Raw genomic sequence first — 18713 nt, 5'->3', positions numbered from 1 at the left:
TCGCCACTCAAACATCGCGATGTTACGATTCATCGCTATGTTTGAGTGGCGATCACGTTACTATTCAAATTTGCATTCAGACAAAATTTATCAAGAGTGAAAATCTGTCAAAATGCATCAAACTAACATTATACGAATTATATTCATTTTATAGGTGTATATAAACAACTAAGTGATTTATAATTGAATGTTGTATTTAATTTCAATAATATATTAAAATATAATCAATAGGGAAAAAAGTTAAGATAGGAGTAAATTAAATGTATGACTTTATATCCTGGTATATCAATGTTTAGTAAATTGATTATTTTCTTCTTTTGGATTAAAATAATTCAATAGACTGTCTTTTTCAATTTAAACAAAACACATCTTTTCAACCTTCAGATTTTGCTGAAAAAAATCGGAAGTTTTTAAATTAAAGAAAGAGGGTATTGAATAAATAGTTAACTAGTGAAACGAATAATTCATTAAAATTTTACATGCAGCTTTGAAAAAAATGAGTAAATTATCTTTAAGGATGAGTTAAAAAGGGTAAAAAAAAAAGAATAGTATTTCAACTTTGGCCAACAAAAATTATTGTAAATTTTCAACCTTCTTAAAGATGGTTAGGTATTTTAAACAAAAACACATTAAAAAATTATTGCATTAAGAAATAATTTTTCTAGAAAATAAAATTAGAAAGCATTGGTGAATTTTTTTCAGCTTTTATATTGTAATAAATTTATCTTTACATGAATATTTTAGCAAATAATATTTGATATTTATGAATAGAGTATAGTGCATGAAAAAAATTACTTTTGACTTAGCAATCGGATTTCAAAAAGTATGATATTTTAAAATTTATTTTTCAGAAACTATTCAACTAATTTCTTTTAACTTCTTTATTTAAAAATAAAAAATCATATTCTTTAAAAAAAATATATACCTTACAATTCAAACTTTTTCGACTATTACTAATAAAAAAATAAATTAAAATCATTTTTGCATGAAATTATCTTTGGATAAACGAATTTTATAATTCTGTGCTAAAATTTATCAATTCGCGTAAACAGTTCTCGAGATATGACGAAATACGCAAAAAGTAGCATAAACATCAAGAGATCCTAACTTTCGATCGCTATCCTGACCAAATTATTAGGACTACATTTCTCAGATTACGGCTACGCCTTATATTTTGAGGGTGAGGAATCATAATCCGTCAAAAAAATTTATTCAGATAAGTACGCTTTTGTGCCTCACTTCGTAATTTAAAATATTGTCTGCTTAAACTAATTAGCATATTTGAGGTCTCTCCCTCAAACCACTAAAGATTAAGCCGTAATACGTGAAAATCAGATCAATAGACCAAAAGTCTTAGCCTGCCGCAAAGTATGTCAGCCAACTGTAAAAATAAAATAGATACAAGAGAATTAAAAAAAAATTATGGATTGAAAAAGATAAAAAACTAAGAAACGCCGATGCGTATAACCTCTTGGCCACTCATTCTCCAGAATTTCCAGAAGAATATCCTTCAATAATTTATTAAAGGCAGTAACCTTCAATGTTTTTGAGGAAATAGCGAAAAACTAGTATAAAAACAAAATTTCCTGCAAAAGGATACAGTGGAAATTATTATGGCTTAAATATTGTAAAAATCAATTATTTAAAAATTTATTTTCATAATTATTGCTAACCTAATGTATTATTATGTTGCTAAACTATATTTCGTGAAAACAAAATTTAACTGCACACTCTTATGAAAATTTTTATCAATAAGGAAGATCGCAAAGCAATCAAGTCGAAAAAGAAAATGCTAAAGAAATAAAAACAGAACGACTGTCTTTAAAAGAAAATTTGCGTTTGATAAGTCGTCGGTTTAAAAACTCGTTTGCCAAAATTTTTTGCAAAAATATTATATTTTTTTTTTTATTTCTAACAGTAATGATAATCATTTTTTAATAATTGAAAACGTGGTCAATATGCAAAATTGCAACTTTATACAAAATTATTAATGAAAAATTTTTATCTATATTGAAGGAATGCAATTCTTCAGATTTAACAAAGAAAAATAAATAGGTAAAAAAATAAAAAAAACAAAAAGTCTTATCGGAACTGATCAAAAACAATCTTTTCTTCAAGAAGACAAAAATGATCTCAAAGTATTATCAAATAACAAAATATAAATAATCCTCAGAGAATCACTTTCTTTTCTTGGATTTGCACGAATTGAAGAAAGCACTTTTTCATCTTTCATTGGTGATAAGTTAGTTTCACTCCCAGTCACATCGGAATTCATCGTCAGCACATCGTTACTTGATAATTCGCGAAGGAAGAAACACAAGGGAAAAGATCGTCACGGCAATTGATGTCGCCTCGTATTCGGGGGAAATGCTCTTCGCGCACGCTTGCGAACATCGATGCCTCGGGAAACATCGTACACATCGCTCGGACATCGGAATTTCCGATGCTTCGTAAAATACGCCAACCTAAACATCGGATCAGCGATGATTACACAACATCGATGTTTTCCGTTAAATCGATGTATCGCCCAGTGCTAGTTATAACCATTATTAATACGCATTGTTTAATTAGGTTATTTCTCACGAATTTCAGTTCCGTGCGTATAACGATTATTATTTTTACTCTTATTTTGAACAAATATTTAGTTAAATGGAGCGTGATGGCTTAGAGAATAGATCACTCAGCTCCCAATGTGGTGACCAAGTTTCAAACCAAAACTATGAGTGAGCGCTTTTAAAATATTCTTCCGGTTTTCACCATCCGCAGTGCTTTCTTAAAATATTTCCAGTAGTATACAGTAATTCTCAATGGTCGACCGATAACCAGATCTCCAGTCTTATTGTGAGAGATGTTCGTGGTTTCCCACTCCATCTAACGCAAGTACCGTTTAGTTCTGTTATCAAAAAGTGCTCCATGAATTTAAGTTTGTCCTAATACAGGCTAGATCTAGGCGTTCTGTTGTCTTCTGCGTCAGTTTCCAAATTTCAAGGCTACTGAGTTAAACGTTGATAGGCGTATACCCCGAAACGAATCGATTTTAATGACTTAGTTTGTGAAATAAAAACTCCATCATAAAATTACACAAAAATGTTTATCAAATGTTTTAAATTATCTCACACATGCATTAAACAAACGTATTATTTATTATTTTTAGTAATAAATTGATTCTCGTTATTTGTACTTTTATTTTTATTTTTAAAGAAAAATAATTACTTTAATCGCAAACTGAACTATGCAGGGAAAAAAGCATTTATTTTTCAAAATGGTAACTAGAAAACTTATCTTACATTATTGAACATTTTCGTTATTAAATGCTACAGTAAGACACTATCGTCTATCCAATACACGCATAGCTAAATTTAATATCACTGGAGCATACCAGTTCTAAATTAAGGGAGTTACTCTAATCAGAGTAAAATTCGAGCAACTACTTGTCAATTCATACAGATTCGTAAAGTAATCAAATCGTCAGCAGAGCTAGAAAGTTTACTTTCTAAATTGTAAATCACTAGAAGAGAGCGATATGCATTCAAAATAAGGGTATCATTCATTTACTAATGTGAACGTAAACTCATATGGTATATATTAAACTACGCAATTGTTAACGATAAATAAATAATGCTGTTTTAATAGTTTGTAGTAGCTTTGCAATAACTATGTAATAACTATTTATTTAAGTTTGTATATTCAAATGCAGAATTGGGAAATATGTTGTAACTTTTACGAATATTTAAGATATTTATGATTAAGTTCATTGACAATCATATCTTGACACCCTAATGGCGACAATCTTAAAAGTTATATTGTCCTATTGTTATGTCATACGTTATAATAATGCACTGCTTTAATTTATATAGTTTAGATTCATGCAACATCAACTTATTAAACATTGCATATTAAAATGGAAAAAAATATCAAACTCATGACTTTTTTAATGCCAACTATTTCTATAGAAAAATTATCGGTTGTTGGCCTTAAGCCTTTTTAATTTTTTTTATAACAATTAGCAACTGGCAATATTAGTTAACAATATTCAAGTGGCAAAACAGAAAGTTAGTTCATCCCAGTGTTAGGTATTGAAATACAGTAAAACGTCTTCAATAAAGTTTCTTCAGCAATATTTTCCTTGGAGAAAGCCATCTGGGACTATTTTTTTAATTCTAGAGTTTGTTCCCATGGTTACATTTTAAATCAGTCCAAAATATTCACATTATACCTCTTTTAAAAACTTAGAATCTAATAAATCATATAAATCATTAGCGAATTATGCTACGCACCATGTGCTGCAATCATCTTCACAACAATATTAGTAAGAGCCACACATTAACATTGTTTTCTACATCAATTGCTCAGCGACATTATTTTATATTTTTCTAATTCTAATAGTACATGTTTCTACATTTTTATCATCATAACATTTTTTCATATAATTACGAAACGTTAAATATTTTGATAAACATCACGCTAAAATACACATCTTTAAGTGTATAAATGGGGTTTGCTCGTTTAATGTTATTAAATCACATTTTATAATCAGATGAATACCCCTTATCACGCGAAGTAGACAGTTTAACAAGCAATAAAATATAATTTACAAGTTTTTACTGTAAATTATAATGTAATGTTCCATCCAAAAACATAACGATTTTTGGACTTAAATATAACATAGATAAGTGAAAAATATGATATTGTTATATATTTTGTGACTTACATTTGGTTTTATTTGATTAACATTATAGAACTAAAATTAAATATCATAAAAATGAACTCAAATATGTGGGGTAAAAAAAAAAAAAGGTTTTTTTACGAATAATCATTAAATTCGCCCGCTATTTCATTCATATGATTTTATTTCATTTAATATCCGAAAACAGCTACTTTCTACATTGTTTATAAACAAATAAATTTTTAAAAAAAACTAAGATTAAATTTTAAAAAATACATTAATAAGTTAAAAGGTAACCAAAAGCACTTATTTCAGCATTTTTCTTAACCGGTAGAAATTTTTTGAATATAAAATCTTTTCTTGATACATTTACTTATTTTCATATTTTATTACAGTCTAAGCCGAGGATCAATTTGTTGTAGTACCAAATGTGACTCAAAATGAATTCAAAGTATTTAGAATATTGAATTTCTTTTCCCACAATCGACATCAAGAAATGAACTATCTCTTAAGATGAGCTATACTGTAACCTAAAATATATGGCAGCGGTTCCATTATTTCCACCACCATGATGCATACCTTTCTTTGAAGCATGAAAGCTGTCATCTTTTGGCACGTACTGGATATCATAGATGAGGGTGGTGTTCGGTAGAATGCTCCTGTCTCTGTTTATACTATACACAGCATATTTAAACGCAAGCTCTGTTGGGCTTTCTTTCTGATCTTCAGTGAATAATACACCTGAAATAAAAGGGAAAGTTTTATCATGGATATGAAGCATTTTTGATTAATGTGTCACTTGCATTAGAAAGTAAGAATGGTGGTATAGTCAATGTAATACGGTTTGCTCTTTATTCATAAATTAACATAAATGTTTGGTTTTGTAGAGTTAGCATTTGGGTGAATTTCTAAACTGATGTCTTTACATTAAATAAAATTTTAAAAGTAAGTAATAGGGAACTCAAACTATAAAATAACTTTCAGTAGTTGGAAATTTTACAGTTTCATAAGTTTTGTTAGATTTTCAAGAACAGTTTCAAGTAAAAAAAAACTTTTACGTTCTCAGAAAAATCCATCAAAATTGAGTCAAACTTTGTGGCTTTGAAATAAGATGTAGTGTAAATTCGATCCAAAGTTATGGTATACAGTAACAAATTTCGGATCAAATTACGGTATAAAATACTATCACTTTGGGTGCATCATCCGTTAAGTCCATTTTTACCGAAAAATATTATAACACAATTCTTACAGAAATATTTATTTAATGAGAGTGATTCATGAGTTTTACGGTATGAACTGTAAAAAGTACGGTATATCAGATTTTTTGTTTCGCTAAATGTTGCGGTAAAAATAGATTTTAAGGTAAAAAGTACCGGCTCCCCGAGTGCCAGTACTTTGTACCGTAATCTGATCAATGCTTTATGGTATGAATATGTTATAATATTAATATGTTTAAACTAAATTAACCCCTTGACATATCATTTCTTGTTAAAGAAATGATCTTTGATTGCACTGTAAACCACAACTCGCAACGGAATGTTGACGGAGATGCCAACTGTCCGGACACGCCAGAATAATTAAAAAAAAAGGTAAATAACTATAAACTAAATTTTGCAAATATTTGAATATTTTTGCTTGCTTTTTAAAAGGTATAGCATGGCATGACTACTATAAAGTGGTGAATTATATAAGCCTACGAATTATTTATAAATGGTGGTGAATAAAAATCTACTAAATTGAATAAATTGAACCAAGAATCACAACTGATAAACTATCACTTTAAAATATTTATTTGCTGTCTGGAGTATGTTGGCATCTCCGTGTTGAAGACGTCTGAGGCACGTCAATTGTTGTTTTGACATAAGAAACAAATTACGCCTCCCAGACGTCTTCGTATGTCAAGGGGTTAAGGTTGCAGTGAATTTGAAACAATATTATGGCTCAAAGCGCTATAAAATGGTAATATAAACTATCGAAGTTATGAAATATTTAAGAGTACTTTTTATTTATAAAATCAACAAATCTGCATTAGACTTGGATTCTGCGAACTTTACGAGTTAAAAGAAAAATCTGTACTAATTTAATTGGCTGCTAATTTCTATCTTATGGTATTACGTGAGAAAAAGAGTGTTTTGTTGCTTTTTTTTAAATTCTCCATAATTAAGTTTTGGAAAAAAGCCAGAAATAGTGCTTCGAATGCTAATGAAAATAAAGCCTTCCAGGCATTTTGATTTTTATATAAAAAATAATTTTTTAGGATTATAAAGTAAAACATATTTTTCCAGAGCTTTTAAAATACAACATTAGTTTCTAAAAAAATATTTTAGTTTTGGTGAATTTCGGGAAATTTATGAATCATTGCCCCAAAACATCGACAAAACCCATCGATTGTCATGAAAACTGTATATTTGCGGAAATTACAATAATCCTTGACGAAACAGTAAAGTTCTGTAATGTCTTTTACAAAGTTCTGTAGTATCTTTTGTTTAAAAATTAAAAGTGTTTTAGATTCTGTAGTTAAACTAAGACATATATCCCAGAGTATTGTAAATAATAATCAATATCAAAATAAATAATTGTTACAAATATTGTTAGATAGAAATATTTGAATGTTATTCCAGCAGGGTACATTAGGCAATATTGATTAAACATTTGTAGAAACCGAAACCATTGATGAAACTCTCAATGAAAATCAAATATATGCATTTATATGATTTTTTTTAATTATATTGATACTATATATCATTCCAGAGTTCATTAAATAACTTTAAGTGTTATGAGAAAAAAATTACTCTACATGACTTATGTGGATTACACTCGAACTATATCATTATACGAGGAGAATATACATGGAGAATTCTCGTCATGCATAGCAAATGAATAGTGAATGTGTTGCTCAGAAACTTATTATAGTAAGGTTTAGGGAAAAAGTAACATTTATAATGTTAATAAAGTGTCAATTAAACTTAATTTTACAATTTACTTTAAAGTTATCTTCCAGTATTACAAAAAAATAACAATTTTCATTCTGGAATCTGACAAATAACAATAAGTTAATAATTCCAGTTTATAGTCAATCAATTAATTTGTTGACCTGTAAGTTTTATGAGAAAAAAATAACTTTACATAGTTTATGCCAGTTACTAAATAATTAATCAGAGTGTAACATTGAAAAAGAGTATTTGTTGCTTACTATCGTAAAATTTTAGAAAAAGAAAAAATTTAATTTTCGACTTTTAATAAAATATAACTGTCAAGCTTATTTAGAAATTTTACTTATCAGATTAAAAATAACCTAATTGTATTATAAAACAATAATTATTTTTCCAGAGCTGTTCAAACTATACTTAGTATTTTAAAATATATTTATAATAAATATTCTACTTAAGAAAATTCGTAGTATTAATCTGACGTTATTCCAAAGCATTGACACAATATTCAATAAAAAATTAATGTATGCCTATTACATTAACATTTTTTTTAAATTAAAAACTATAATAAAAACAGTAATAAATAATTTTTGTAAATAAGATTTATTGCAAAAATAAAATTAATTTTTATTATTAATACGATAAGTTCTTCGATTTTGATCAAAGAATCTTTGATCAAATATTGTTGGATAATTGAAACACGCTCAATAAAATCATTATATAGAGTATATGCGCTCCTTATATACACTATATTTTTTCGTTACAATAACAGTTTCGGAATATCCAGGATTAGTTATGTTATTAAAAGTAGTTATAACAATCATCAATTATTTCAGTTTAGGTAAATTTCGTAATATTTTTCAAGTATTTATTACAACTTATTTGCATTTATCCATTGTATTAACGGATAAAAATAGTAGTTGTTATTCTTCAGTTGTTAAAATTGACTTTAGTTTAGTAAAATAATTACAGAAATTAATTTAATTTGGATAAATTTCCAGACATTTAGCAGCACTTTTTAAAATTTACGTATTGTATAAAGAGATGTTCAGAATCTTGCAAAATATATTTTGCGAGATGATTTGAAGATTTATAACATTTATGGAGTCTGTGATTCAAAATTTTAATTCGAAATTTCGCTATACACTGTTCAAGCAAAACAATTCTCTACTAAATTTCAGTAAATTAAATGCATTGCATAAAGACTTTATAAAGCTGCCTTTTACAGGAAGAAAATAATCGCTTAAAAAGTGTACTAAAATTACAAAATCTTGGAGGAACAAAATTACAAATCTATGTTTATACATTTCCTTACCTAAAAATATAATGATAAATTCGCTAGATAATTCTTTACATTAAAATAATTAGTATGACAAACTTAACTAATGCTTACATTACTATTTTTTTCTAAATCCCTTCATAAGTGTAAATTAGTTTTTTGAACTAAACATAGTCCCACCGAAGGGAATTTCAAATAACCGAATTAACGCGGAATATAAAATCAAAATTTATTAAACTTCACACATTTACAAATTATGTTCATTGAAATATGCTCATAATAAATATTGTTTTTATTGTTTATAGATTTCGACATTAAAGTGCAATGATTTTAAACTAAAAAATATTTTACGAATTTTACATCTAAATCTAGATATATCAAAGAAAATTCTAGCTTCTATTCATCTGTTATTATTTATTGAAGCTTATTGTCATAATTTATTGATTATTGCTTATTGATTTTTATTGTCTTGATATAATTTATTTGCGTTCTTTGGCGAAATCATGCTCGTAAATCTATAAAAACAAGTACATGACTTTAAAATAATATTTTACTTTAACGTCTATTCAAGTATTAATATATATCGCGAAATAGATGTGGAATCTGAAAATCACCCGAAAATATTATCCCGGGGAAAAGCGAAATAATAGAAAAGACTTCACAATAGAAAATTCACGATGTTGTGACGAAGATTGGGAATTCCATAGAAATCGATGCAGACTGAAGTAATATAAATATTTTAGTTCTCAAGGAATGAATTCAAAAGCACTGAAAATGAGAAAATTCGTATAATAGAACAGCTTACGTATAAGTAATTTTCCATTTCTCAATTTAGTTGTTAAGCTAAACACAGTAGAGCTGAACAACAACTATTTTTATTTCAAGTCTATTATTTTACATAAGGAAGGAGATATACACATTTCATTTTGAAATCTTAACGCTTAAAAATTTAATTTACTATCGAAAATGTTTTATTCAACATGGAGAAAACAATTCTGATAAAATTATCATTCTGTATGGTAAGGATAATTTTAATATGAAAAACACCATTCATATGGTAATTTTACCTCTCTACTAGCAACGGTTTACGGAACTTCTGGTATTCATTATTACGATTCTTATTAATTTATATTTAGTAAAAATTATTAAACTGAAAAGTAAATTTAAGCAATTTAAATGGTTTTATGTCATGTTTTATACTAATCATAATTTACCAAATTTTACCACACTTACCAGATTTTATCTAGCATTATAAAACTATATTTTATAACACGATAAAAGTTACCATATTCTGGTAACATTTATCGTGTATCAATGACAATATACGCGACAATACCTTTTTCTTCTGGGCATATTTTTGCAAAATTCAGTTTTAACATTAAATTTAATTTATAGCTTCCATGGAAGGATCGAACCCTGCGTTACTCTTTTTTCAATGCCACATTTTCAAATCTATCAAATCAAGTTTTAATTGCACTTTTCAGTCTTTAATGTGTGATAATTTGTGACCAAAGCAATTTCCTAAATGTAAGAATTTATTGCAAAAATGATAACTCTATTTCGGCAGTATTTTACAATGTTAAAAAATAGTTTTTAGTTTTGGGACCATACAGTTTTAAATTGATTGGATACAAGTAGCTTCAACATGTCGATTAGATTAATAGAAATTCTATTTCAAGCAACACACTTAACGCAGTTTCAATGGTAAGTGTGGGTTAAAAATAAGCGTAAAAGAACCTAATAATCAAATATTACACTTGAAATGATTAGTATGGACTTATTCTTCTAAGTACCATGATGATTAGAACTTATTTTTTCATTTAGATAATAACAGTTGACAATAACTATTCTTAGCTTCGTTCATAGAGGTTATTCTTTTATCTGAATAAATGTACTGTTTTGTTCAGATAAAACATTTCTATAACAGATTCAGACTTTTTTATAAATAACTGTAACCAAATTAAACGAAAAATATATCTGGCCATGTATTTTGTAATTTAATCTTCCCGGGATTTCACTCAAGAAATTTATGAGAATTACTGAATTAAATTTTTTTTGTGGGTTTTAGATATAACGTTGTTATTTATAATGTTTAAAAAAAGACAAAATGCTGAAAATAGTTCAAATTTAACTTTATCCGTTTTAAATCATGTATTATCAAGGATTTTATATCAGAAACGATGGTCACTCTTATTTTGAAAGTGAATAAAGCATTTCTTACTCAAAATATATAATATATTGTTAGTTTTTACATTAGTTGTCCTATTTTTGAGGGGGGGAAATGAAACCTTACAGCTCATTTTAATGTAAATATTTATTCCTTTTTTAATAAATTTATTTTTTGATGCAGGTATATTTGTATATTTGACATAAGTTCTATGTATAAATTCCAGTATTACACAACTTCTTCAAGGTATATTTTGTATTACAACTTGAACTTAGAAGCTGAAATTGCTAATTTCTTAACTAAATAAATTTAATAAAATATTCTAACGAATTCAATTGAATTGCAGAAGAAATAATATCGTACATACAAAAATAAAATTCTACAGTCTCTAATGAAAAAATGATTTATTTTCAATTTAATTGACTTAAATGATAATTTTTGAAATAAAATTTAGTTTAATTTTAACGATAAATTGGAATTAAAAGATACGTTACTACATTTTAAAGATACGTTTCAAAATAAGTACCTTTATTTTATTTAGTTTATATTCCCCAGTGTATTAATTACTAATTAAAATATCCGAATTAAATAAGCATTTATATAATTAATGCATTGTCTAAACGGGATTTTAAAATAGTGTGAAATAAGAGAATTAGCATTAAAATTTTTTTTCACTCACTTTTTGTATGTTTTCAATTATAAAAACAGTCATTTTTGTTACCATTGAGAATTAAAACCATTTTGACATTTAATTAAGTTTCTTTCTGCATCAAATGATCTATTATATTGATTTTCTTTCTTTCTTTATCATCGAGACGTTTTTCGAACATTATGTTTCATTTCATCTTGCTCTAAGCATTCCTTAAAAAAAATAAAAGGAAAAATGGCGAAACTTTTTTTTATTAAAATAAGGATTAAAAATTTTTCAACCTTCTACTTAGAAGATGTATATTGAACAATATTCTTGTATATCATAAGAAGTGAGACAAAATACCTTTTTAAAATATATCAAGTTCATGATACGTTCGATATATTTGATAGTGTAAAAATTTTAGCTTTTTTATTGTTTCTAATATTTAGTTTAAAATGTTTATAATTATATAGTATTCAAACTTGAAATAATCAATGGAACTAAACGTTAAATAAAATGCATTTAATAATGTACTACGTTGCAAATACAAAGATTTAAAAACAAATATTTTTATTTAATAGAAAAGTTTCACAACATTATAAAAAAATTTTTTTCAAAACATAAATATGTAAATCGATTGTGTAATTTTATAATACGGCTCAAGCCTATCGCACTACTTAAAAGTTACATAAAACATAAATTTTAGAAATTTTACAGCGCAAAAATGCTCATATTATTCCCTAAAACTATTGATTTACTATTTGGTTCATACTATTGGCTTGAAACTATTGGATTTACTATTGGTTAAAAATAGAGACAAATCATTAAAGTTCATAGGACGCTTGCACAATTAAAAAATAATTAGAGAGTCGAGAATTTCGAAAAAATATTTGTAAATGTAAGGTTTATGTACATTTTTTTCAAAACTTACGAATGTAATATATTCTGTTGAAGTTTGAGAATTACAACAATTTGACAAACATTTACGTGAAATATCGATTTTCCAAGAGGGTTATTATACTGAGAAGATGAACCATATTCCGGAAAAAAAAATTTTCTTTACACGAATAAAATCATTACTTTAGCTTTTATCGACATAAACCGTTATTCATATCTTCTTCAGATGTGTTGAAAATCTTTCAATCCCTTTACTGCTCTGTATTGAGATCAAATGTGTTCAGATTACTTTGTAGGTAAATATGTTACATGTAAAATTATTTCATGCTTAAAAAGTTATTTCTCGTAACCCAACATATAACGCAAATAAAACAATAATTAAAATAATTAGCAACATTGAAAAACAAACTTACTTAAATACTTTTGTGCTATCTTATTTTTAATAATATAAACACATTTTTCCTACTGACAGTCCCAAAACCATTTGACGAATCTCAATTAATCTAAAGAACTACAAGATGACTGTTGAAATTACTCTCTGTGCATCTTAACATTAGTTACAAAGTATGGTGCAGTATTGGAAATCAATTAAATAGCTGATTAGAAAAGCTGTAAAACAATATTTGCCTCTGATGTTCGAGAATTATTTTTGGTGTATAGTTAGTTTAGCGTCTATCTGAGCTATATTGCTGTTGCAATCGGGATTCGGTATTGTTGCTGCAAACTTTATATAATAGCCAATCTTAGCAAAATGCAGTAAATTCCATATTTTTGTCTCCTACCATTTTTCTGTAATTGATCTTTCAAATTGTGGGTCATTTTTCGAACACCTAACGCAAGTATTTAACTAATAGTTTTTCTTCCTTTTTTTCATTTCTCCTAAAATATTATACCTCTATAACCTCTAAGCGTTTAAAATTCTAAACATTTTTCATCTTTAGTTTATGGAAATGGGGAATTAATACATATAAAATACATCCCGAATTTCGCAGAAAAGGCAAAAAATTTGAGATCTCAAGATATACAGGTACTTTAAAAAACTTAAATTTAATTAAGAAATTGCATTAAAAGTGCGTTAATTGATTTCAGTAGCAAAATATAGACATTTCTTTAAATTAACTATGCCACATACATCTATTTACATAAAAATTAAACCTACATTTAACATTGAAAAAAAAATTTACAAGATTTTTGACGTATACCCTTAATTGCTGCAATTATTCTACCTCTTTTACATTCACTTTCGATTCATCAATATGATCTTCAGCTTCTTCCTCTTCATCTGATATTTTGGCATTATCTATAATTTCCGAGTCTGTCAGTGTTTTGCATGTTGCCAGGCAGTTGTCCACTTCAAAATTAATGTCGACATTAAATCCAGCCTTCATTGCATTTCATTATGGCAAATCTGGCACTGCATTCAACGTTTGCAGTTTCTTCTTCTTTACTGATGCCTTCAACCTCTTATTCAGCATCTTCACAGCTATTCTTAAAAACCAGCTTTCTAAAACCATTTTGGATAGTTTTTAGACACATTTCTCCAGGCAAAACAGTAAGTCTGATAGCATCTAACTTTTTTCATCGATGACATCTGCAAGCTTGCGTACCAACTGTTTTCTATAGTTTACTTTAAAACTCTTAATTATCCTTTGATCTATTAGTTGCAATTTTGAGAGGAAAATTTATTTCTATTATTAGTTTTCTTATCTATGTTGAAAAGCTAACCTCTAATAGTCACTACTCATTAAACCCTTGATTAATTCCAGAATCATCGTATTCCTTCCTAGTTAAGGAAGTGCAGAGAAAGTGATTGAAATTCCAAGAAACACCCCCAACCTGTTCATTCCTACTTTCTGTGGATTCACGAAATTTATCTCTGTCTGCGAGTTCTACTGATTAAGAAAGTTTTGACATTTGCGCTCTATTATTAGAAATTCGAGGAACGGAGGTTTTTAAAAGAATTTTTTCGACATAAACATGCAAAATGCATTGATTTTAGGTAAAAGTAGGGAATTTTAGAAATTTCGAGATAAACAGGTTCAACTGAATATATATATNGAGAGAGAGAGAGAGAGAGAGAGAGAGAGAAAATACATATTTTTTGGATATAATCGTGTCAGCTGATTACGAGATTATATATGTTCCTTATTTAATTCTATTTTCCAAATTTTTCAATAATTTTAAAAAAATTTGAGTATTTTTAAAAACATTTTTTTTTAATTTTTTTTTCTTCTCTTTTAAAAAAGTTAATACTTTATTACATCGTTGTAAACTTTTCATTGAAAAGAGATGTGCTTTTAAAAAAACATGTAAGGAATCCAAATAATCGATGTGTTTTTTTAAGTTTAAAGAGAGAAGCTTTGAAATATTCCAAAATCATTTTTTCTTAAGAACTTCACTTTAAAATGTGCAGAACCCAAGACGTGAGAAGAGCTGGAAATGATTGATCTGTTCACTTTTCAAAATTACTTTTACACTAGGATGAATTTAATACATAAACTTTTTATGAAGTTTAAATCTCAAAGAAGCACCGAACGAGGTGTCTGATACATTTTATTTCTAATCATTAATTCTTATTTAAATGCTTGTAATTTTCAAATGCATGCAGAAATAATTTTTCATAGTTATGCCAAATTGCACACAAAAGCAACTTTTTTGTTGCGATAGAACAAATACTTGAATTGGCCTAATTCGCGAGTAGAGATTTCATATCTAAAATTAGTTTTGTTTTTAAATCTTCATCTTTTAATGACGTATTTAGTCTACTTTTTGTGGAAATGTACAAGCGTAAAAGCGTAGTATATAACAGGTGGCGGCGTAAATATTATGAGAAACTTCTAGGGGATTTAATCTCGTAACTAGGATTAAAATTGCATAGGAACCCATGCCTGGAAATGTTGTCATACACGGTTAAGAGCCCTTACCTATTATTACCTGCTATAAAGCACATGAAAAATAATTCATAATAAAGAAGTGTCCTTAGCGGAGTGTGATGACATTTTAGGGTGATGATGTTCTTTCCAAAATAGTATTATAATTTTCAGTATAATCCAGCAGAAAATTTTTTGAAAAAAAAAAGGTTTTAAATGATTAGCAAATAGATAATGCAAGTCTGAAACAATGCTAATTATAATAATGTTGAATTTAATCATGCTAGTTTACACACAATGAGTTTTGTATTAAACTTGAGTAAATAACTCTTTTATATCAGATTGGATATAAAAACATTACCCAATATCACTAAAAATGTATTTGAGAAACGTAAAATGTTTAAAAAAATGTTTTAGAACGAAAGGATAAAAAAGTTTGAAAGCATGATTTCCAAAACAAAAAAAGGTATAAAATTATAATAATTATTTTTTTTGCAAAAGGTTTATGCGTGCTTTTATTTAATATTTAAATAAAATAGTATTGTGTGGCATAGTAGCATTTCTTCATCGTAGGAAAAATGATTAACAAGTCAACCTTAATATGTCGATCAAAGGAAATCGCAAATTCAACTTTGGCTTGCTATCTGGTCTAACTTCCCTAGAAATGTATCGCATCATCTACGTGACCCCCCTGTTATTTATATATACATATATAACGCTTTTGAACTTGTACATTTCGACAAAAAATCGACTAAAAATGTCTTTAAAGTAAGCGCAGCTTGGGGAGAGAAAGCGACTGGAGATTTGAAATCAGCGATATGAAGTATCTAGGATCTGCTAAAAATTCTCGTGTACTGAGAGCATTTTCACTGCGTTAAAATAATTTTAATTATGGTAAACAACCTGCAGCAGTCTGTCCATCCAATTAAATGTAAAGTTTACGGTAAGGAGCATTTTTCATTTTTACTACAGAACAGCTTGCAACTAGTACGGTTGAAAATCAGTCAGTACAAAATTATGCGGTATTAACGATTTATAACTAGCATTGTTTTAAAATCGTTAAAAGAAGTTTAATTGGATATTGGAGTAAGTTTACCATCTTTACGGTGCTGCCATCAGTGTGTAATTGATAGTAACGTATGCTAATAGCCCTAAGTCATAATGGGGTAAGCAGAATAATCTTCTTGGGGAAGGGATTCAAGGAAACATTGTAGTGTAAACGCTAGGATTCGAACCCGTATTCGGTCAGTTATGAGAATAACAGATTTGTCCTCCCGGCTATTATACGCACCCATCTACAATGGACTGGGTTGCTTCATTATGTGCATCGAGTTGGTGCCATGAAATTCTAGTTGTTTAACCGTATTAGGTGAAAGTTAATAAACGGTTTTTCTCACATTTAACAGTTTGGATATCATCTAATTTATGGTTCTCTGACTGTTTTGTTTAAATATGAAAAATCATAATTAAAAAAATTGTTATTTAACTGTTATTGAGCAATTTCTAAAAGTGTGCAAGAGAAAATTAAAAAGAATGTTTCCTTGTATTATTGATTTTTATGCAATTTTCTTTTATAATAAATATTAAAAAAAATTGCATTTGAATACCAAAATGGAATCAAATATCAAAGGTAATCGAATGAATTGTTCTTACCATATAACTGCTATGCGAATATTTTGATTAATGTTTAGGTTGCAATTTATCCTTGATCAGCAAAAATAGCAGTACACTTATCTATGTTGTATGCGTCGGTGAAGATTTATGCAATTAATTAGACCTTTTACAAGGAATTATGGCAAATTATCACAACTATTTGATTTTACAACATTGGATGCGTGTTCAGAATGACTTAGTGATCTAAAAGTTCATTATTGATGCTTCACATTAAAGAATGAATGACTAAATTCTGATACCTTATTCAGCATTTAATATTATGACTAGTAAAGAATTGTTGCTCATTAGAAATTGCATAGTTGTATATGCGTAAAGTGCTAATTAGAAGATAGTCATAGTGGAATAAATAAAGATAAGAATATTTAAGAGGTTTTGGAAAAAAATATGCGTTCTAGTTTCCTACAACTGAAAACAAAATATTAAAAAAATGGAAGAGAATAATCTAAATGAAAGGTAAATAATATTGAAAAAGTCAGCCAGCAAGAATTCATTTATTTGCCATATAAAAATAGTTTTTATTGTTATTACTTTTTCTCAACTAACACAACATTGTATAATATTTTTTTTAATGAGATCAATTAATAATAAAATGTTCGACAAATGCTGCAAAGTTGCAGGAAGATTTTTTATATTGCCATCATGACCTTAGTAATTAAAAAAGTATTCTTTATTGGAAAAATTAAAAATATTAAAGATATAAAAAATGTGAATCTGGGAATGCAACATTAGAAAAATAGTAAAGCAGCAAGTTTTATTTCATACTAGCTGAATATCCATTCTTTGTAAAGGGCGAATAATAAAAAAAGAAAAATCAATAAATTAATGCTGAACGACACTACGAAATCATGCACAAAACTGAGACGTATTTTACCGACACAATTAATAAAGCTGAAATAATTTCATTTATTTATTTATTAATTGTTGCTCTTCACTGTGGACTTACGTTATTAAATTAAGAAAAACGCGTTTTTTTATAGTTTATCCAATCAGAATAAAGATTAACTATATTCAGCATCACTTGGCATCACACTATTGCTCGCGGCAAACACGCAAGTCAAAATTTACCACTAGCAGTAATTTTCTCCCCTACTTATCCTTTTTGAAGACTCGTAAAGCAGCTATTTTTACAATATCTTTATCGTAAGTTCTCAGTATTGGTACAGTTTTAATAATTACCAAAAATAAAGGAACAATACGTACATTTATAATAGTAGATTTGAACTGGCTCCTATTACCTAATATTATTTTGTATATAATAGTCACTACTCATTAAACCCTTGATTAATTCCAGAATCATCGTATTCCTTCCTAGTTAAGGAAGTGCAGAGAAAGTGATTGAAATTCCAAGAAACACCCCCAACCTGTTCATTCCTACTTTCTGTGGATTCACGAAATTTATCTCTGTCTGCGAGTTCTACTGATTAAGAAAGTTTTGACATTTGCGCTCTATTATTAGAAATTCGAGGAACGGAGGTTTTTAAAAGAATTTTTTCGACATAAACATGCAAAATGCATTGATTTTAGGTAAAAGTAGGGAATTTTAGAAATTTCGAGATAAACAGGTTCAACTGAATATATATATATATATATATATATATA

General features: G+C 27.6%; 1 protein-coding gene across 2 annotated transcripts in view; it reads right to left on the bottom strand.

Moving 5' to 3' along the window:
• The window catches only part of LOC107451709 (glutamate receptor ionotropic, kainate 2), a 66863-nt gene that overhangs the window by 27652 nt on the left and 20498 nt on the right, over positions 1–18713 (bottom strand). For both annotated transcript variants that reach the window (XM_016067887.3, XM_016067888.3), the window contains exon 2: positions 5246–5407. In XM_016067887.3, the coding sequence (XP_015923373.1) occupies positions 5246–5407 (162 nt within the window). The remainder of the gene's footprint in view (positions 1–5245; positions 5408–18713) is intronic.

The sequence above is a fragment of the Parasteatoda tepidariorum genome, chromosome 7 (assembly GCF_043381705.1).
Source record: "Parasteatoda tepidariorum isolate YZ-2023 chromosome 7, CAS_Ptep_4.0, whole genome shotgun sequence".
In the NCBI taxonomy this organism is placed as follows: Eukaryota; Metazoa; Arthropoda; class Arachnida; order Araneae; family Theridiidae; genus Parasteatoda; species Parasteatoda tepidariorum.
The sequence above is the reverse complement of the archived record's forward strand: the minus strand, read 5'-3'. Positions and strand labels throughout refer to the sequence as shown.